Source organism: Monodelphis domestica, chromosome 3 (genome assembly GCF_027887165.1).
Source record: "Monodelphis domestica isolate mMonDom1 chromosome 3, mMonDom1.pri, whole genome shotgun sequence".
NCBI classification, from domain to species: domain Eukaryota; kingdom Metazoa; phylum Chordata; class Mammalia; order Didelphimorphia; family Didelphidae; genus Monodelphis; species Monodelphis domestica.
Genome location: NC_077229.1, coordinates 80,572,264 through 80,594,357, shown reverse-complemented (window position 1 = coordinate 80,594,357; position 22,094 = coordinate 80,572,264). Strand labels below are relative to the sequence as shown.

Genomic DNA, 22,094 nt, shown 5'->3' with positions numbered 1-22,094 from the left:
CACATGAAAACCTCTTCCCCACTCCTCCATGTGACTCATTTCCTCTCCACTTCATTCCCTTACATCCCCCCCTCCTTCTTTGGAGATCTCTGGCCCTTTGGCTTCCACCATTCTTGTCACCCTCCCCCCTTTCTCCTTCAATCCGTGAGACTTCATCTCCTGACCCCCTTATCTCTGCTGTCATTTCTACTTCCAGCTCACCCTCTCCCATCCTCTTTACTTTCTCCGTGGTTCTTCCCAGATATATGGGCTTTATCCATTTATTGCCGTAGGCTTTCTTTCCCTTCTTTCAGTCTTTTCCCTCTTTGCCTCATCCTAATACCTCCCTCCTTCCCCCACACTTGTTGGTATATCACACTTATGGTATGAACATAACCATTTTCTGTCTTTTGGATTTTTTTAGATTCTCCACCACTATTCATTTTATTTAGGCCTACCCTTAGATTAGAGCCTTCTCTCCTTTCTTCCCTTTTCATTCTTTCATCTCTTCTTTTCCTCTCCTCCCCCTCTTCCTTTTCCTTTTCCTATCTCTTTTCTCCCTTTCCATTCTTGTTGAGAGGCAGCAAGGCATAGTGAATAGAATAATGGACTTGAAGACATCTTTGCCTCATACAGGCTTTGTGACCTTGGGACAAATTATTTCATCCCTTGGAGCCTCAGTTTTCCTGTCTGTTAAATGAGGATAATAATAGCTGTCATGGCCCATCTCACTTTATTGATTTATCAAATGAAATATTTGTAAAGTACTCTGTAAACACAAAATCCTGTAAGAATGTGAGCTATTCTTATTACCCATCTCCTTTTACACCCCTATCCTCCCAACCCCAATATCTCAGCGCCTGGAAACTGGATTTTTCTCTTAACCTTTTTTTCTTGGATCCTTGTATATCATCTCTTTGACTTTGCCTTGAAATATTTTTTTCTTTTTTCTTCTGCTGAACCCCTCCTTGTGGAGATATCTTTGGGATTTCCTTTCCACTGTTTCATATTCATACCAGTCTTATTTGTACCTCCTCTCCTTTTTTTCCTTGACCCACCCAAAAAGTCCCTTATCCAGAGGGCTGTCCCTCTTAGGGGAAAGGAACATCAGGCCTGTCCTGCTCCTAAGCTTCACAATTCTTTGAGCAGATGGTTTCACCTCATTTGTAAAATGAAAGTGTTGAACTAGGTTATTTCTAAGGTCTCTTTACAGCTCTTAAGTCTTATAATCTTGACCCCTTTACCCCCTCTCCACATATATACCCCTCACCCCTTAGAATTTATAGAGGAAGGTGGTGTCTCATTTGTTTTGGTTGGTTGTGGGTGTGTTGTTTATGTTGGTGGGGTGGGAGAAGATGTCAAGCAACCAATTCTCTTAAGATTGGGTCATTTTTTGTTGAGTATCTTAATTGGATTTTTTGGTTCCTTGAAGCCCAGTAGGATGAAAAGGACCTGTTTCTAGCTCTTTCTTTTCCAAGTCTTCTCTCTGAACTATACTGCCATCTTTCTGTTCCAGTTGTTCCATTTCGCCTCTGCTGTTGCGCTACCACTTCTGTTTTCAGCAGAACTTAACAAACATTTCATCCTCTTTTGGGAGCAGGCTCACTTGAATGATTTCCAAACTGGAGAGAACAGGGAGGGGTGTCCTTTGATGCCAGTGAATGAAGGGGTCACATTCCCTCCACCATCCCTGTTTACCATTTTCTGCTTCCTGCCACGCCAGCCTCACTCATCTGCTTGTTGCCTTGGGGCGGGGCCTGAGGAAAGAGGATGGGTGGGTGGTGAGTGCTTCATACTTAGTGGATGACTCCCCCATGCATGCCCTTTGGAGCACTGTGAATAATCATTTTTACACAGCCCCATCTTTTGGGGTTCCAGCTACAGACAATTGAATCTCATTGGTTGAGGAATCAAATTTTTCTCACATGTGGCCTTGTTTTCAGACTTACCTAAGTCAGCATTACTGAAATCCTGCCATCTCTTAACACTCTCCTTGCCCTTTAATGGTTTGTGTTGTGCTGGCAGTATGATGAATGTTTTCATTGGCCTTATCAGAATGTAATACCAAGACTTCTTATTTCATTTAGGGGTTATCCATTCCAGTGGTTCTCAAAGTGGTTCGGGGGTCCCAAGACCCTTTCAGGGGATCATTTAATTAAAATCATTTTCTAATAATGCTGTTTTTCTAATATGGTAAATAATGATGAATATAACTGCTATAAACAAAAGCTCTTTGAGATGGGCAATAAAAAAAAAACTTGCCTTTTGTCTTAGAATGGTTCCAAGACAGAAGAATGGTAAGGGCTAGGCAATTGGGGTCACACAGCTAGTAAGTGCCAGAGGTCATATTTGAAGCCAGATCCTCCTGTCTCTGGGCCTGGCTCTCTATCCATTGAGCCATCCAGCTGTGTCCCCCACCCTCCCATAATTGCTAAAAGAGTATAAAGGGGTCTGGAGACCAAAATAATTGAGAACCACTGATCTAGAACATAGTAAGTGAACTTGCAGTAGTTTTGAGATTTTGAAGTAGGATGGGGTACTAGTTAAACTTTACCTAAGGGGGCTTTAAGAAGATATTTTTCAATGTTGTCTGAGCGTTATTTCTAACTAGAATATAAATCCTCCAGGGAATAGGCCATGAGAGAATGTAAACTGTAGATCAAGCCTTTTCTCAAATGGCTTTTGAATGAACTCTTTCATCATAGGACCTTGCATTTCTGGCTTGGAAATATCTAGAAGTATGGAAGGTTTTACTTTGTCAAAGGAACCTGTTTCCAATCCTCACTTTGGCAGTAGGGGCCTTCCATCTGAACTCAGTTCTTCATGTTTATCTTTTCTGCTTTAACTATACAGAAAGATTTGCTATTCCCAAACATGGTTCTCTCATATCCTTAGCTTCATTAAAAGTGATTGAACATTCATTAAACACCTACTAGGTATCTGATTCTCAAAGATAATTAGTAAGATAAAGTTTCTACCTTAAAGAGTGGCCTGGGAATCTTAACTCTAGATGCCAGTCCTGGCTTTGTAACTAATTTCTTCCTCTTGGATCTTAGACAAATCAGTGAGTTCCCTTCTTTGTAAATCAAAAGAGTTGTACAGGAATTACTTGCTTTATCTCTAAGCTTCTGTGATTCTAATAGGAAACATTAGGTTCAACTCAAATACTGCCTCTTGCATGAGGACTTCCAGATTTCTCCCTATTTTAAAGGTGTCAAGATTTTGTTTTAGATTTTCCCTGTACTAATGCAGATCCTAACCCCTCTATTCAATCATAAATTTGCCATAGCCAGAAAAATTAATCATTTGGTGTGACTTGTCATATTTCTAAGTTAACAGACTATTTTGAGTGATGAGTCCCTCCCAAACTTAACTGCTGATACTCAGCCCAGAAGACACATAACATAAAATTTATTGCTGGGCTTGTATTCAGGATCTTTCCTGCTAGATTTAGAACCTGTCAGTCAGTCAACAATTATTGCCTGCTTCTCTAGGAAGTAGGAATACAAAGAAATCATGTTTTCTGCCTTTGAGAAGCTTAGATTCTTTTGGGGGAGAGAACATGTAAACATAGAAATAGCCACAGATAATTACCACAGGGTAATTTGTTTTGGCGAAGTACTAGCAATTGGGAGAATCATGCTTGCATTCATATAGATGTATAATTTTTACTTTAAAACATGTTTGTTTTAACATTAAAAATTTTTTTTGAGTTCCAAATTCTCTCCTGTAGCTCCTCCCCTAACCATTGAGAAGCAAGCAATGTGATTGATAACCATTATACATGTGAAGTCATGCATATTTCCATATTAGCCATGAGGCAAAAAAAGTCTTTGATTATCATTAAAATATTGCAGTTATTGAGTATAATGTCCTCTTAGTTCTACTCACTTTACTTTGTATCAGTTTATGTAAATCTTCCCAGGTTTTTCTGAAAACATCCCTTTCATAATTTTTTTTTAACCCTTACCTTTTGTCTTAGAATCAAAACTGTATATTGGTCCCAAGGCAGAAGAGAGGTAAGGACTAGGCAAAGGGAGCTAAGTGACTTGCCCAGGGTCACATAGCTGGGAAGTGTCTGAGGCCAGCTTTGAACCTAGGACCTCCTTTCTCCAAGTCTGGTTCTTAATCCACTGAAGCCACCTAGATGCCCACATCCTTTCATCATTTCTTAACAGCACAATAGCATTCCATCATAATCATATACATCTGGTTCACCTTTTCTCCCAACTGATAGGCATTCTCTCGATTTTCAATTCTTTGCCACCACAAAAAGCTGCTATGAATATTTTGTACTTTTCATTGATCTCAGGTATAAACCCACTAATGATATTGTTGGGTCAAAGGGTGTGCATAGTTTTATAGCCCTTTGGGCATTGTTCCAAATTGTTCTCTACAATGACTCATCTAGTTTTACAACTCCACCATCTTTTATGTGATTGTGTTTACAACTATCAACATTATATAGTGTACCTATTTTTCTACATCCTTTCTAGAATTTGTCATTTTCCCTTTATGTCATGTAGCCAATCTGATAGGTATGAGATGGTATTTAAGAGTTGTTTTAATTTGCATTTCTCTATTAGTAACTTAGAATATTTTTACATAACTTTTGATAGCTTTGATTTCTAATGAAAACTGCCTGTTCATATCTTTTAACTATCAGTTGAGAATGCCTCTTTGTACATTTGTCTTAGTTCCCTATATATTTGAGACATGAGCCCTTCATCTGAGAAAGTTGATATAACTTTCCCCTCCCCTCAATTTCCTTCTAATTTTGACTGAATTTGGTTTTGTTTGTGTGAAACAATATTAAATTTCATGTAATCAAAATTATTCATTTTACTTCTCATGACCTAGCTCTTGTTTGGTCATCTACTTTTAACTATCCATAGATCTGACAAGTAATTTTTTTTCATATTCCAAAAGAATAAGGGAGGGAAGGAAGGTTAGAACCAGGTTGGAAAGGACTCTTTAAATGCCAAACATCAGAACTTGTATTTGCTCCTAGAAGAATAGGGAGGCATTGGAATTTATTGAGCAAGAGGATCAACTTAGTATATTAGAAATATCACTTTGGCAGCTTGGAGAAGAGAGACTTGAAGCAGGAAGACCAATTAGGGGAAGGTTAAGCTGTGGGCCATACAACCTTTAAGAAAGGCTCTCAGTGGATTGAGAGCCAAGCCAAGAGATGAGAGGTCCTGAGTTCAAATATGGTCTCAGACGCTTTCTGTGTGACCCTGGGCAAGTCACTTAACCCCATTGCCTAGTCCTTACTACTTTTCTGCCTTAGAACCAATATACAGTATTGATTTTAAGATAAGGAGGTAGGGCCTTTAAGAAAAAAAAAGAAAAAAACCAAGGGGCCACCCCCATTCCTTGATGAAATATGGGAGGAAATTTTTATTGGAAATCATTTAATGCTGCAGTTTTTCCTTAGTCTGCTTATTTGAGTATGTGCCATTCTTTCCTGTCCCCTCTTCTCTTCTCCTAGATTATTTAGGACAGGACTGAAATCTTAATTATCTTTGTGGATCCTCTATTTTCTAGCAGAGTTCTCTGAACATTATATGCACTTAAGCAGAGATTCTTAACCTGGGGGTCTGTTTAAAAAATTATTGTGCTACCTATATTTGCATTGGTTTCCTCTGTAATACTATGCCTTTTATTTTATGCACTAAAAAACGTTCTTAGAAAAGATCACAGACTTTACCAGATTGCCAAAGATGTCTGTGACTCCAAAATAATACCCTCATAGGATAGTTGTGAGGAAGGCATTTTGCAAACTAGTATGTAAATATGAGCTTGTATTAATGCAGTCAATTCTTTACCTGCAATAACTCTGAATATATATGATGATAATTTTTATTTTGGGTCTGAAAATATTTCCTTTCCTCATTCTCCCTATGTCTGAGAATGAGATCATTAAAAAAAAATAATAAATTTTTATTTATATCATTTGCTTTTTACATCACCAGAATTTCTCCAAGTATCTTTCTTCTTCCCTACTTCCAGAGAGCTATCCCATGTAATAATTTTTCAAAGCAAAAGAAGACAAAAAACCCAATCAATACATCAAATAAATCTGAATATCCATACAGGATATCACATCCCTGGACCTCCCACCTCTGTAAAGGTATGAGGAGGAATGTCTTCTCATATCTTTTCTTGGGAGCCATGCTTGTTCTTTGTGGTTTTGCAACATTAATTCTTTTGAGGTGTCATTTATGTTGTTGTAGCCATTATGTATATTGCTTTCTTGACTTTGCTTCATTCTGTATCACATGATGTAAAAATTTCCATGCTTTTCTATCTTCATTTTATTTTTTTTACAACACTGTAAAAATCTATTACATTCAATTACCGTAATTTGTTTAGTCCCTCCTCAATTGATGAACGTCTACTTTGTTTCCAATTATTTGTTCCCCAAAAAGTACTGTTACATATATTTTGGTGTATATGGGGACTTTGTTCGGACTTTGTTCTCATTCATGATTTCTGTGGGTTATAAGCCTAGAAGATTCTCTGGGTCAGAGTGTATGGACATTTTAGTAATTGTTTTTGAATAATTACAGATTGCTTTCCAGAATGTTTGTAATTCACAGCTTCACCAACAATGCACTGTGTTGCCTATCCTTTCAACACTGATTATTCTGAATGAGATGATCTTAGCAGCTGTGTGAGAAAAGTGGGGTTGTGGTCCTTTGTGCTAGAAGAAACCCTATGACTGGTACCAAAGTGGAAGGCTGATAACAGCCTTTGAAAACAACCATACTTTCTTGGATTTAAATTTGGAAACAGATGATTTTCTTCTTGTCTCTGGCTCCATCAAGACAGCATATTTCTTGGCAGTTTGGTCAACTGTGGCCTTCTGCTTTAAGTAAGGTAACAGTTAGGAAACAAAGATTCTCTGCTTTCTGTAAGACCATTGAACTTTTGCTATCTCATTGAAGCATGTGATATTTAGACTGTATATTTTCAGCTGGGAATTGTGTTCTAGGACAGGCAAGATCTGTTTCTGTTCCAAAGCCCTTTTCTTTCCATGTGAGAAAAGATATGACTGTTGTGAGAACTTGATTTATTCTAGCTACTATTTTAGGTCCAAAGGATTATTTCTTTTGTGATCATTTATATAATCATAGAATTCCCTAGTTGGAAGAGCTAACTTGTACTTGGACAGGAATCTCTTCTACACCATCTCTTGACAAGTTGTCATCTGTCCTGCCCCAGTTAAAAGGTATACACTGGCTCTCAAAGCAATCCATTTCCCTTTGAGAGTACTCTCCTTAGTAAATTTCTCCTTCCATGGTACTTAAGTCTGTCTTTATGGAACTTACACATGTTATTCTGCTTAGCTAAATTTAGTAAATATATTTGAATGTGCAGGCCACTATGGGTAGTGCCTATACTGAGCTCTGGGTAAGATAAAGAGATTGGGGAGACTTGGTTCTTGCCCTTAGGGAGCTTAAAATGCCATTAACTGTAATGCCTTGGGAGGGGGTGGGAGGAGGGGAGGGAAAGAACATGATTCATTAAATAAACATTTTCAAATAAAAAAATGAAGCATGCAGAAAGGAATAAAGATTAGCAGGGGTCAGGTTATAAAGGGCTTTAAAAGCTACACATGTTACTTATTCTTATGCTTCTGCAGGTAATAGGGAGACACTGGAGTTTATTGAATGGGGTGGTGGTGGTGGCATATATAAGTAAGTAGGATGATGAGAGAAAGATACTTTAATTTAATAATACAACTCAGTGGGCACCTAGGTAGCCCAATGGATTGAGAATCAAACCTAGAGATATGAGATCCTATGGTTAAATGTGGCTTTAGACACTAGCTGTGTGACCCTGGGCAAGTTACTTAACCTCCATTGCTTAACTCAATGATGGTGAACTCTTTAGAGACTGTGCACCCACACTTCACCCTTGAGCTGCCTGTGAGCCCCCTTCATTACCCCAGACCAAGGAAGGAGGAAGTGCTCAAGTTGGGCTGCTGGGCAGAGGGGCAGATGATGTGAGAAAATGTCCTCAGGCCCAGTGGAGAGGGAGAGGAGACCAGCCCCCTCCAGCATTCGGAGGCACACATGCCATGGGTTTGCCAACATGGGCCTAGCCTTTAACCACTTTTCTGTCTTGAAAACAATATATAATATTGATTCCAAGATGGAAGGTAAGGGTTTAATTAAACAAAAAAAATGATGTAACTCCTCTTGCCATATTCCTTGAAACGTCAGCCATTCAGCCATCTTGACTTAACATTTTCAGTCATGTTGCAAGGGACCTCTGGACTAGAATCCATTTCTCTGGAGGGTGTAGTGAGAGATGTTCACTTTCTTTTTTCTTTTTCTTTTCTTTCTTTTTTTTTTGCAAAATTTGGCACTTTATTTTACTTTTTCAATTTATTTAATGTTTTTCCATGGATACATGATTCATGATCTTTCCCACCCCTCTTCCCTCCCCTCTTCTGAAGCTGACAAAATTCCACTGGGTTATACATGTATCACTGAGAGGTTAGCTTTCTGCTAAGACAATCACCACCATCTCACAGTAGTAGAGATGCAGTGGCTAGCAATTATGAGCCTATAGATGTGAAAATGACTTCATCTTTTCATTTGTGGCATACTTGACAAGACTAGCCAGACCCATGAAGAGGGAAGGCATCTATCTAGCACTAAGTAGTAGCCTACAGAACCCATGTGACCAGATGATGATATTGTTGACAGACTGCAAGCAGTATCTAAAGTTTCTTTTGGTTCACTCTTCAAAGATCCTGGAGTTTTCTCAGGCCCAGTAGCAAAATGTAAAGGCTGCCTCCTTGGATCTTGGATAAGCCTGCTAAATGTTTGATTTTTTCAGCATGCCCAAATGGCAAATCTCCCCAAACAGCAAGTATGACAGACCCCCAGCAGGGGTTTGTTTGTTCCTTCTGATTGTCACTGGTTTATTAGTCTTGTCACTTGGGCCCCTTCTGGGTCCATGTCAAAGTGTATGTTTTTTAGCATGGCGTCTTTCATGGCACACTAGATGGAGAGAAGACCATGTCTTTGCTGGACCCCAGTTGCACTTGTTCTTAGCTTCATCTTTTTCACTTAAAAATCACTCTTTACAAGGTATCTTACACTTAGATTTTTAAACAATGTTTAGATGCTTAAACTGTTGATTTATTTTGAATAAAACCCACAATTCTCTTCCTGTGTTCATTATAACTGGCCTTTGGGCTGGAAGAGCCATAAGAATTATAGTGAGAAAAGCACCAGATTAGTCTCTTCACATAAAATTGTGTGACCTCTGCTAAGTAATTTTACCTTCTTGGGTCTCAATTTGTTAATATTTTTTAAAAAAGGGATAATGGTACTTGTTCAATTTGTCTTCAAGAGTTTTTGTGAGGATCAATAAAGGTTATTTATGCAAAATCTTTTCTAAGTTGAAAAGGGCTACAAAAATGTGACTATTGTTACTACCATACTCTTCCCATGGGGCCTGTTGTTTTTGGCCTCCTACCTAGAAACCTGGTTTCCCATTCAGACTTAAAGCATTGTTTCCAATACAGATAGTGGGATTTAACTTAATGTACTGCCTAATGGAGTCTCAACTGTCATTGTAAGCAGCTGAGCTCTGAACTTCTCAGACTTGTTCTGGGATGAGGCCTATTTTGCTTCTGCTAGCACTAGAAAATGCTGGTAGTATTTGAAATGTTGAGTGGAGAATGTTTCTTCTGATCTGACCAGTGCTGTAAACTTTACTGGTGACCCTGCCTTTTGGACATCATCCATGGTCAGGGAACTCATCATTTTCTTCCTTAAAGGACATTATATCATGGGAATTCAAAGACCTAGGTACTAGGCCCAGCCCTACCACTCACTGGCTCTGTGACCCTGAACAAATCACTTCCCCTTAGGGTCTTCCTTTTACCATCTTATGGGGGAGTAGAATGGGAAAGAACTCTAGCCCGATAATCAGGAGACCTAGAGTCTAGGCCTGTCTCCAACACTGTGACCCTGGGCAAGTCACCTTAGACCTCTCTGATCCCCATCTCTGGGGATAATAATTTTCTACCTCCTGTCACAGGAAGATTATGGTGAGGAAAATGTGCTTTAAACCTTAACCTTACACAGGCACACACAGGGAGAAGCTATTAGATAATCTATAAGGTTCCTTTTGCTTTAATTTAATCAACCTAAATTAGGAACCAATCAGTTTTCTCTTTGGTCGCTTTAGCTATGTCCTGAACATGTTTTGAAAGCAGCTGAACATTTATTCAAGAATTGCTGATGCAAAGGAAAGAGCTTTGGCTTAGGAGCCAAAGACCTAAGTTTCATACCCTCAGCTCTACTAATTTATAGAAAAAGAAAGTGATTTATAACCTATGGCCATGAAGGTGGTTCATAGGTACTATTATCTCCTTTTTGCAGAGGAGGAAATGGAGAGGTTAGATAATTTGGCCAGGGTCTTACAGCTAGTTAAGTTTGAGGCCTACAGGGTACTTTCATACGAAAGTACGAAAATACTTTCTTCAAGTACAGCTTTCCATCTACTATGCAACGTATTTGCTAATAGTAGTAGTGGAGTAAGCAAAAAGGGAAGGTAAAAAGGAGAGAAGAATTAAACCTCTTGTTGGAGTAGAGCCTTAGCTGAGATGAAAACTTGACCTCTCCATTTGTGTTTGTGTTTGTGACACACATTCACTGGACATCATTGAGAGTGGTTTGTCTCCTACATTTGGATGCTGATAAGAGACCTTTCAATTGCATACATCTTGGTATCTCCTTTTCTCCCAAACCTTCTCCTCTAAGGGTAACCTGTAATTGGTCAGTAAGGATGATTGCGTGCTCTAACTCTTCTTGACTGCTCTCTGACTCATCTCTTTTGCAACAGTCTTTCCTTCCTCCTTTGGAAGCTGTCTGATATTCTTAGAACAGAAAATTCTTTTCTTCCTACAAAGACAAGAGAATATACAATTTTCAGAGGGACATTGGAGTTGAAGAAAGCAGTTGCTGATGACTGTCTTCCTCCAGTTAACCTCTTATCAATAGCCTGATACCTGAGATTCTGATGTTAAGAGTGGTGGTTAGGGAGATAACTATTGGCATAGAAGGAGGTAATTCCAAAAAGCTTATATTATTGAATTGGAAGAAACTTTGGAGATCAGCTAATTCAAATCTTTTTATGGATTGAGGATCTGAGGCCTGGAGAAGCTAGGTGACTTTTCCTGGGTCACCCAAAGAGTAAGGAACAGAACTAAGATTTGAATTCAAGTCTTGTGCCCTTTCCACAACCTGTACTGTTTTTCTTAAGACTTTTACTAAATAATAATAATAATACTCAGATTCCTCTTAGTAGTCTGGAACTACCCTTGGGTTTTTTGAAGACTGTGCCAACAAAGTCAGAGTATACCAAATCAGAAAGGCATTGTGGATAGACCTGGTGACCATTAATATGTCTATTGTCTAAGGATTAATTTAACAGTTAAGTAGGGTGAGGTTCATCATTAGAAGATCAACATTTATTTTAGCCTCAACAACTTAGGAAACTCAAAGCAGTTTGCTTTTCTTTGAGGAGAGGTTGAAGGGTGGCCAATATCAGCAAGACCATGGTTTCTTCAGATGATTCAGTTATAGATGGGTGTTGTTACCAAAACAGTGGTTAAAAGCCATAGTATGATCTTCTGATCTCACTGTGGGACTTGGCGAGCCTGAGGACAGCCAGTGAGTTTAGCATACCTTATCCTGGGTGTATAAACAGAGGGATCATTGAAATAATATTTCTGTAGCATTTGACAATTTACAAAGCACTTTGCTTGTAATCATACTGTTAGGCAGTCAGTACAAGTGTTATCCTCAATTTATAGCCCTGAGAGGTAAAGTAATTAGTGGTGGAGTCAGACTTTATACTTGGGTTTAGGACTCAGGTCCTGTAATTCCTCCCTCCCTCCCTTCTTCCTTCCTTCCCTTTCTCCCTCCTCTCCCTTCTCTCCCTTTCCTCCCACTAGAGATGAGGATGAGAGGGAAAAAGGGAGCAATTATTAGGAGCTGGGGAGAGAGGACACCAAGCAATTATTTTAGTTTTTGCTTGTCCAGTGGTCTCTAGCCTTTTCCCCTCCATTGGTGACCTATGTATTTTTGGTGCAAATAACTTTTTATTTTTTTGCTGGGAATGGGAGAGAACATTGAATATCCTTTATGAGTCTGCCCTCATTGAAAGATTTTAGACCAAAAAGGAGCCTTTCTTTCCCCCTTCTCCTCTGACCTCATCTGATCAAATTGTCTGAAGACTTCTGAGTGCTGGGGAGCCTGCAGGAACCTGAGGGGTGGGATAGTCATGAGGAGATCTTGGTTTTCATACACAATAAAGGGCAGCATTGAATCCTCACCTGTATGACCTGTATGGGTATAATGGTGCATCTTGAGGCCCTGGAGATCACCCTCTGTTATGGCTGGGCTACTCTTTTTTTGCTGGCTTATCTTACTGATGCTACAGGATCTCTTCTTATGTCTTTTCCAGGCAGATTTTTTGAAAGGATTACCTGTCTACAACAAAAGCAATTTTAGTAGATTTCATGCTGATTCTGTGTGCAAAGCCTCGGTGAGTAGAGCTTTGAAGGGTGGGACTTTATTGAAGAGAGGCACTTTGATAGGATGAAATATCCCTTACCATGACTCCTCTTGTCCTCTGAGATCTTGTAGTTGTGGACAGAATTGAATAAAGGAATGGAGGAGCTTGTAAGTAGCAGTGGAGGCACATGATTCAGATGTATCACTAATTGTAGTTTTTGCTTTGTTTCTTGTGCTTTCTCCACCTAAAAGTGGAGACATAGCACTATCAGACAGGGAGGGAGGGCACTTGCCAGAGAGTCAGAAGAGAAGGGTCTGGTCCCAGCTTGGACAATGACTCTCATAGTGTGTCTTTGGACAAATACTTTTTCACTCAGAACTTATTTTCCCTTCTTTAAATTGAGAAATTGTACTAGATGATATTTAAGATATTTTTAACTCTAATGTTTTTTAAAGTTCTATAATGAGAGAATCATCCTGACCATCTTAATTCCAAGAATTTAATTTTGATGCGTCTCATTCTACCCCAGTAACACAGGGTTGCTCACCTGAACTGAGTGGTTAAGGGAAGGAGAGGATATGGGCTAGTTGTCATGTGGAGGTTTTTTATGGATTCCTCCCCATCACGCGGTTCCTAATCTCCTCCTTCCTGATTCTCCTACAGAACAGACGGCCGTCAGTCTATCTTCCCACCAGAGAATATCCATCAGAACAGAGTAAGTGAAGCAGCTTTCTTGGGTTGTTGTGCTTAAATGTCTGGTGGGGATTTGAGTCCAAGAACCTGGGACCTTGGAAGGAGAGCACCCTGCTTCTGCCCAGGAGAAAGATGGTGACATGGCATGTCAGGGTTGGATAAGGAATGTCAGGTCCAGTCTAGCAGGAGACTGTGGTCTTCAGTGATTTCAGCAGCTGATCCCAGGAAAGAGTCTTACAGATCTCTGCTCTGCTGTCATCCCCATTTATAGCAGCTGGGCTTTGATAGCTCTGAAGGCATTCTCTGATCAGATCACCTGACACCAAGTCTCATTCCTTCCTCTTACTGAAGAGGGTGCTATTACCAAGCATAGTTAAGTAAAGGCCTGTTAATTCAGACCTTCTCATTTGGAAAGTTTTCATTTTGGGGACATAAGTGGAGGGTTGCCTTTTAAACTCAATCTATGAAGAAAGAAATTTACTGATTTGGAGTACAGTGAAGATTGTGTATAGTAGCAAAAACACTGGATGTCACATCAGAGGATATGGCTTCAAGTCACAGGTTCTGTTGCTGTCTCTCCCATGTGACCCATAAGAAAGTCATTTCCCTTCTGTTCTTCAGTTTCTTCATCTCTAAAATGGGGATAATAGTGCTTACAACACTTACTTCATAGGGTAATTTTGAGACAGTGTTTTGTAAACTGCAAACACCATATAAATATGAGCTGCTATTTATAAAAGTAAGAACAGCAGCGAAGTTTTATAAAATCTGGAGAATGACTTGGTTCTCCAAGGCTGTGTCCATAAGAGCAACAAACCCAAAAAGCTTCTTATGTGGGCCTGATGTTTAACATTGAGGACCTTTGGTGGGAGAACTTGTTGGTCTTCAGGAGATATGAGTTCATTTTGTAATTGAGACTTATCAAGACCTTCTAGGGGCCTTATAAAATATGCCTGGAGGAAGAATTCCCACTAATGGACCATTGCCTCTTTGGAAGTTTTCATTTAATCATGTAAATAGCATTTTATTCTAGAGTTCACTTGGCATACTTGGGAGCAAACTTTTTAAACTCCTCAGGTATTTAAGGTATCCCACTGAAAACACAAACACTGATCTGCTCATTAGAAGCCCCTATCAAAAACCAGCTCTTCTGAGGACTTAGCAAAGTTTGGGGAAGTATTTTGCTCACCTTGGGGTTCTGATGGAGTCCAAATCTCAGAGCCAGAAGGGACTACCCAATCCAGCCTGTTCATTGAACTGAAAAGGAAATGGGGGGGGAGGGTCACAGAAGGGAAGGGACTTGACTGAGGCCATGTGATGTGAAGTAGAACATACTTTAAAATATTTTACATTAATTCAAAGTAGTTCTGGTGGTGGGAATTAGTGATATATTTTTTTAAACCTAGTGCAAATCAGTCAGGGCCAAATAAGTCACACAGCTAGGAAGTGTCTGAGGACAGATTTGAAGCCAAGTCCTCATCCTGACTCCAAGCCTGGTGTTCTATTCACTATGCTACCCTAGCTGCCCTGGAATTAGTACGGTTTTTAGTCTTCTAATTTTTTAAACTATATTTCATATACCATTATAACATGCCCCTGAAATACAGGATCCATAAATCCGGAGAGCAGAATTTTCTGGTTATCAAAAATATGGATTATAAGCATTTATTAAGTCTTACTAAGAAGTACTCTTTGTTGTCCTCTTTCTCCCCACCCATCCTCTCACACAACACATGTATATTGCAACCTAGGCCCAGTGGGTTGGTTGAAAATGAAGCCTCATTACCAATTGCTGCTTTCTGTTTGTGTCTCTCTCTGCCCCTCCAGTTATCGTAACAGAAAAGACAAACATTCTTTTACGTTATCTTCATCAGCAATGGGACAAAAAGGTACGTGCCTAAAGCCCTACAAGTTGGAACAAAGATTATTTCATTGCTGAAATAAGAATATACAAATAGGGTTGATGGAAGGCAGCATTCCCTCTCTCTAGGGGCAGACTTGGATCCCTTTGAATCAGTCACCCAACCAAATGCATTTTCAGGTGCCCACTAGGTACTACTCTATTAGGGGCTGGGGATGTAAAACCAAGGAAGTGGCTTGATAGTTCTTTGTTTTTGAAGTCCATGATCTTTGCTTAAATTCAGGCAGCTTTTTGGTGCTCAGCAGATAGCCTGACTTAGAGATCAGGAGCAGCCTCTTGTGTTTCCCATGGCCTATTGAGCCTCATGTGGGAAGGAGGGACTACCTAGCACACATAGGCTAGTGTTTCCCAACCCTTCATATTCTGGGAAAGCAGAGACTGACAGGGCTGGGAGGGACTGGCAGATGGAACAGCCAAATCAACTAATGGTATAGATGGGGCACTGAAGGCCAGAATCGGGTCATGAACTGGGTAATTGGCATTGTCAGAGCTAGGACTAGGCTTCCTGGTCCCCAGCTCAGGGTTCTTTTTTAAAAAACTTTGTTGATTTTGTTTGTTTGTTTATATGGGAGTCACCTATATACCCATTCCCTCCCCCTATGCCCCCCATCCACACCTTCCCCTGGAGCCATGAAAAAAGTTAGGTAAAGGCAACTGATACAGCACTGTGTCTGACAGTCTGTGGAGCATTCCATTCCATAGACAGCCCTTCTCCTCCCTCCTCCCATGCTGAGAGGCTGAGGGAGATGTCTTTTAGGAACCATTTTCTGGAATTCATGTGTTTTATAGTTTATGGGTGTTATGTGCCTGCGTGTGTGTGCAAGAGTGCATGAGACCCTCAGACTCTCTTTTCCCTCTATGTCTGCTTTGCCTTCACCTAAGTTTGTCTTGAGCCACACACATGTGCATGCACACACACACATACACACACATGTGCACATACTTCTCCCTGCCATTCCATCTCAGCATTTGAGAGACTCTGGGAACACTTAGTCTATTCCCAGGACTTGCTGTGCTGTGGCAAGCTAGTGATTGGGAAGCCCCTTGGGTTATCACTGAGTTGTTGAGTTGAGAGGGACCTTCATAGTCTCCTAGCTGTGTTTTCTCTCTCATCTGAGAAGCCCTTCCATACCTTCCTTTGCTTGAACCCTGACACCTCTAGAGAGGAGGAACTTGCTGCCTAAGGCAACAGCCCATTTCCTTCTTGGGAAGGTGGTTCAAATTTAGCCTGTCAACTTCCAACTTCCTTGGGATATGCTGCTACAGTTCCTCAGTTTGCTCCCTAGGATCAAGCAAAACAAGATTCATCTCTTTTCTGCACGATAGCCCTGCAAATCTGAGGGTCTGAGCACTTCCAGACTCATTATCCCATATTTCTTCAACCAGTGTGGCTTAGTTCCAATAAATCAAAGAATAACAAACATTTACTAAGCCCCCCATGCGGCTCTTTGGGACACACACACACACACACACACACACACATATGAAACCATTCTTTCTCTGAGGGAATTTGAGGGACACAAGATATGTAGATGTAAGGATAGTATGCAGAAAAGAATAGATACAAAATAGATCCAGGTCCTTTTTCAAGTAGGGAAAACACTAGAATCTGATTCAATCAGGAAAAACTTCTAGTGCTGTTTATTCTGAGTCTTGAAGGAAGAACTAGGAACAAAAGGAGGCAGAATTTAGCTCATAGGAGAACTTCATAAGTTGTGGGAGGGAACAGACTCAGGAACTGACCCCCACCCTCAGCTTCAGTGATGAAGGCTGCTCAAGATCCTCTGATCTGTCTCCCATTTAAAGATGAGCTGGGAAGAAAGAGGTGTTGTCAAGGCCTCACATGGGTTGCCTCCCAGGGTTCTTTGCATACCCTAGGTACAAAGAAAGGGAAGATGCCTTCTCTCAAGGAACTTACCTTTGAACAGGGAGAATAGTTAGCATTTACAAAGTGCTTTGAAGTTTGAAAAGCACCAGCCATGTTATCTCATGATATCTCCCCTAAAGGGAGATGCTGTTACAATTTTACAGATGAAGAAACTGAGGCTAAGGGAGGTTCTTGCCTAAGGGAGATGACTTGCCAGAGCTACCTAACCAGTATCTGAGGCAGGATTTGAACTTAGGTTTTCTTGGCTAAATTACATGTTTTGTTGGCTGGGACAGGAAAGCCTTTGTAGGTCAGGTAGTGCTTGAACTGAGCTGAGCTTTATAAGCTTGGAGTTCTGAGGGGCCCAGGTGAGGAGGGAGGGCCTTCTAGGTATGGGGGGCCAAACCTTTGCATAAATATGGATCCAGGACATCTAGCATCTGTCATTTGAAAGAAACAGCAGGGGCTAGTTTGACTGAACTCAGAAACATATACATGGAGGGGGTCAGAAATGTATGGTGAGGTGGGGAAGGTAGGTTAGAACCTGATTGTGAAGGACTTTTAAGTGTCTAATGAAGGAGGCACTTCTTAGGACTGATCATGGAGGCACTAGGGAACCCCTGTAGTTTATTTAGATGAAAAGTGATAACCTATACTTTAGAGAGTGAGGGAGATAGTGACCAGTAGAATTTGAATTTGAATTCAGATCCCAACTCAAAGTCCAGGGCTCTTCCACTGTGCTGTTTAGCCTCTAGGTAGAAAGGATTTCTGCTAAGTAAGTGTTGGATTCATTTCCCTCTGAGATCCCTTCCAACTCTTGAGTTTTTCTGAATGTTTATTATCTGGGCTCTGCTCTTGAGTCTTGAATGTTATTTGGTGAAGTGCTGTAATTTCATACTCTCCCTGCCTTCTCTGACTCCTGGTTCTCAGATGTAAATAGTCCCCTTGGCTGAGCCTTCTGGCCAATGCAAAGGTCTCTTTCATGCCAGAGGCTCCCAAGGCCAGGCCAGTTAACTCCCACTCTGCCCCACCCAGCTCTTGTTTGCTGCCATCCAAGATTGCAGAAAGGGTGTGTGCCTCACCTTTGCAAACCTAGCAACCCAGCCAGCTGCTTGCCTGTCCTTCCTTCTTTCCCTCTTAACAAATTTCAGGAAGGGGGGGGGGGGAGGAATTAAGAAAACCATCCTTCTAACTTCTGGCAGATAGGCAGGGCTGGCATGAAGTTGGTAAATCAAGTGCAAAGCATGGCAAGCCCAGGAATTGAATTTGCCTTTGGCCTTATTTTTGATAGGTAAATAACTGACCTTAGCTCAGTCCTACATTAACCCTGTGTCTAGAAAATTGCTCTGGTAGCCTTCAGGGAGTAGAAAGAGCCCTGGGCTGTGGGTTAGTAGACTCCATCATTGATAACCTTTTATTGTAAGCATGTAAGACCCTGTTTGAGTCTCTGAGAGACAAGAGAGATGGACACAGTTTCTATATCCATGGAGATCACATTCTGTTCAAAACAAGTTCCCTTTTTATAACCCCTTTAAGCTTCCCTTGTACATGAGTGAGGATAATCACACTTTTGCCTAGCTATCTCCTTGGAAGGAAAATGCTTTGTAAACTTGAAAGGACTTTATCTTGATTTAGCTAGTTACTCTAGAATTCCCTTGTGAGAGAGTGGTGTCATCCTAGAGTGACAAGAACATTGCCTTGGGAGCCATAGCTCTGCCATGAATTTTAGCTGTTTGACCTCGAACAAATCAATTAGCCTTGGTTTTCTCCTCTGTAAAATAATACTTTATCTGCCTGGACACGTTGCTATCTTAAAATCCCTTCTGTGGCCTAAAGATCTAAGATTTCTAACGTCAGGAATGTGATCCCTGTGAAGAGATTTGTTATTCCAGCACATGGAAAAAACCTTGTAGCTGTATAGATTCTCCAGGCTGACCTCCAGAAACCTGTAAGCCAACCCGTCCCTCACACATGAGCCTTGCTCTGGCATTCCTGACAGATGTTGTTTGGCCTTTGTCTTGGGAGTTCTTGTTCCCGCTCCCGCCCTTGAAATCTCACTTGGTTTCTTTATCTCATGTGCTTCATGCTGCTCTCCTTGGTATGGATCTTTGCCCTCTCATTCAGTTCAGCAGACCTTTATTAAGTACCTGCTATGTGGAAAGTCTTGTACTAAGTACTGGGGAAGTAGCTTAGATTAGACAGGATCTACCCCATGGAGTTCAGTCTTAGGGTATTAAGGGGATGTTGGAGAGACACAATCCATAGTGAAAAGTCATCAAGCTTATTTTAAGTGGCTGCTATGTGCTAGGAATTGTGAGGGCCTCCTGGAGGAGGTGACATTAGAAATGAGTTTTATAGGATTAGTAAAAATTCATTTGGTCAAGGGAGATAGGGTTAGGTTTAGAGTAGAGCATGCTTAGGGGACAGAATGTGAACCAGTTCGATTGGAGCTTCAGGAATGTAGTGATAAGAGAGGCTCTGTACTACAGAGGCAGAGGGGCCATAGAATATCATCATGGCCACAAAAGCTAGCCAAGAGCTCTGAGCTCAAAGGGACCTTGGAACCATCTCATACAAATGACTTTAAACTGAGGGGGAAACTGAGAGGTTGAGGGAGTGAATACTGAGCAACAGGATTATAGAATTTAGAGGCAAACGAGACCTTAGGGATTGCCTCATATAGCTCCTTCATTTAACAGATGAAAGGAAAGTCCCCAGGGTAGAGCCCAGAATTGAGCTGGGCTGGGCAAGTCTCCTGACTTGGTAGTTGTTAAGTAGTCTGCTCCACAGACTTTTTTTCCCCTTAAACTCTTACCTTCCATATTAGAATCAATACTGTTCCAAGGCAGAACAGTAAAGACTAGGCAATATTGAGGGTTAAGTGATTTGCCCAGGGTCACACAGCTAGGAAGTATGTACCACAGACTTTGATTCTAAGACTTCCTCGGGGGGAATTGTGATTCCATCTGGCAGGGGTCGAAGAATGGCTACTGTAGTGCTAGGCCAGCAGGACCTCAGACCTTCAGGGAAAGGCCATTTTAATTGCAACTGTCCCAGGGAGGGGGGAAGGGTAGGGATTGGAAAACAAAAGTGCCACTAAGACTTTAGGGTTAGAGCTGGGCCTCAATTAGTCCAGTCTCCTGGGACTCAGAGCAGACTTGTCCCAGGTCAACGAGGGACTCATTCCTTACTTTTTCTCCTAAACAGAATGCTGCAAAGAAAAGAGACCAAGAACAAGTAGAACTAGAAGGTGAGAGTTCCGCGCCCCCCCGAAAAATTGCCAGGACAGACAGCCAGGACATGAATGAAGACACTTAGGACTCTTGCTTTCCCTCAACAACTTGTCTACAGGCGCTTCCTGTCTTGTTTCATCACAGTGTGTAAGCCCCTTCCCTCCGCACTATGCAGCCCAAACCACTTCTGACTTCATAGGAGCCAATGTATTTATTTCCGTAATTTTTATTTATGTTGTAAAATGTATGAAGTGATGGTCAAAAGCAAGTCATCAGATGGTGTAGTGTAACATTGGTAGATGCTTTTTAAAAAAATACATGGTCACTTTTTTTTTTCCAGGTTTTACTAGATCTGTTACTTAATTAACTCGGAAGTAGCTGGGAAAAGGTGGGAGCCAAACACAGCCTTCTGTGTCTGTTCCATCTAGGGCTAGGGCATTACCTAGTCCCAGGTCCTGGGGGTGGGGAGTTGATGACAGTTCACCCTGGACCTACCAGGCCTTACCCACAAGCTTCTTCTGGGACTTCTTGGAGGACACATTTGGGAATCCTCCCGATGGCAGGGCCCCTAAGAGGCCAGTGGGTTTGCCTGCAGCTCCACCCTCAGCCTTGAAAGCTGCTGGGCCCCTCCTAAGGGAGTTGGTCAGTTTCAAAGGCTCACTGTGGGCTGCTTCTGTTGTGCCTTCTGGGCACTTGGAAAAGGCTGTATGTTTGGGTAGTACTGAGTACCCCAACTGCAAGGCCTCCATTCTAGGAAGCTGGACTTAACAACTCCTTTTTTTTTTTAAATTTCCCCCCACATCATTTTAATAAGGACTGGCGTGTTCAACTTCTCCAATCAAATAAAAGGATATTTCTTATCCCACCTTGAGTATTTGATCGGCAGCACAATTAGTACATACTGCACAGAGGGAGCTGGTTAGGGTCAGAATTTTCTGGTTGTCTGTCTTTGGCCAATCCTATTGAGGCCCCCTAGCCATCGCTGTGGACTGGTACTTTTCATAGGCAGGGGAGCTCAGTTGTGATGACATTCCTAGGCATGGGCTCTTGTGTGGGTCTGAGGAACTGAACTTGCCTGAAGAACAGAATTTCTCAGCAGGCCCTGGGCAGCCTAGCTCAGCCCCATTGGTCAGGTGCCACTCTGGTTCAAGAGGACAGGTTGGGAATGATGTTGACTTGCCTTGTCAAAGTGTGACCACGAAAAGAACTGTCTCAACGAAACTGGGACTTGCCTTCTAAACTGTGCCAGCCCCCTGGGGAAAGCTTGCCAGTATCCCCTGTAATGGGGTCATAAGGAGAGCATTAGGAATTCTTAAAGTGATAGTGGTGCCATCAGAAGGGCTTTGACCCCACAGCTGGAGCCAAACCACCTGAGCATGTGGATAATTGGAGAAAAATGCCTATAGGGGTCCCAGGAGCAGATGTGTCTGCAAGACACAAGGTGTCTCTGCAGATACCACTTGGACTGGGACTGAAACATCTGGCTCCTTTCCCTTCCTCCATCACCTCCAGTTAGGATTGTGTTGGCTACCGCATTCTTTGAAATCCTAGATAATAGAAATGATCATGAATACTAAGTGTTATTGTTAGGAGGGAATAAAACTAAGTTTCCTGTAGTGCTATAGATGGAAATGGGACTACCTCAGCAGGACTTGAATTTTACCCCTCCATGCCTACCTTAGGCCTGCTGGCAGGGATGGGAGTCTTATACCCTCTTCCTAGAGTTTGAAGGTAACTTTTAAAGCATTCAGCCCTTCTGCAGACAGCAGGTGGTGAGATGGAGAGCATATCAGCTGACTTTTCTTCTCCCTAGAAGGCAAAGCCAACAGACTTGGAATTTGTTCTGACC

General features: G+C 41.4%; 1 protein-coding gene across 2 annotated transcripts; it reads left to right on the top strand.

The window, feature by feature from the left end:
• Positions 1-344: 344 nt before the first annotated feature.
• DDA1 (DET1 and DDB1 associated 1) lies at positions 345-21,105 on the top strand. Of its 2 annotated transcripts, none has more exons than XM_056822269.1 (5): positions 345-363; positions 12,481-12,561; positions 13,195-13,246; positions 15,052-15,113; positions 20,220-21,105. In XM_056822269.1, the coding sequence occupies exons 1-5, from the start codon at positions 361-363 to the stop codon at positions 20,328-20,330; spliced, it is 309 nt and encodes a 102-aa protein (XP_056678247.1). In that variant the 5' UTR covers positions 345-360; the 3' UTR covers positions 20,331-21,105. The 2 variants fall into 2 exon arrangements, with proteins under 2 accessions (XP_056678247.1, XP_007489834.1); XM_007489772.3 differs by lacking the exon at positions 345-363 and adding an exon at positions 8,618-8,868.
• Positions 21,106-22,094: the final 989 nt, after the last annotated feature.

Coding starts and splice junctions, on each gene's coding strand:
- DDA1 (XM_007489772.3), top strand. CDS start 8,845: ATGGCAAATCTCCCCAAACAGCAA. Junction 13,247..15,051: donor AGAATATCCATCAGAACAGA/GTAAGTGAAGCA, acceptor CTGCCCCTCCAG/TTATCGTAACAGAAAAGACA. Junction 15,114..20,219: donor ATCAGCAATGGGACAAAAAG/GTACGTGCCTAA, acceptor TCTCCTAAACAG/AATGCTGCAAAGAAAAGAGA.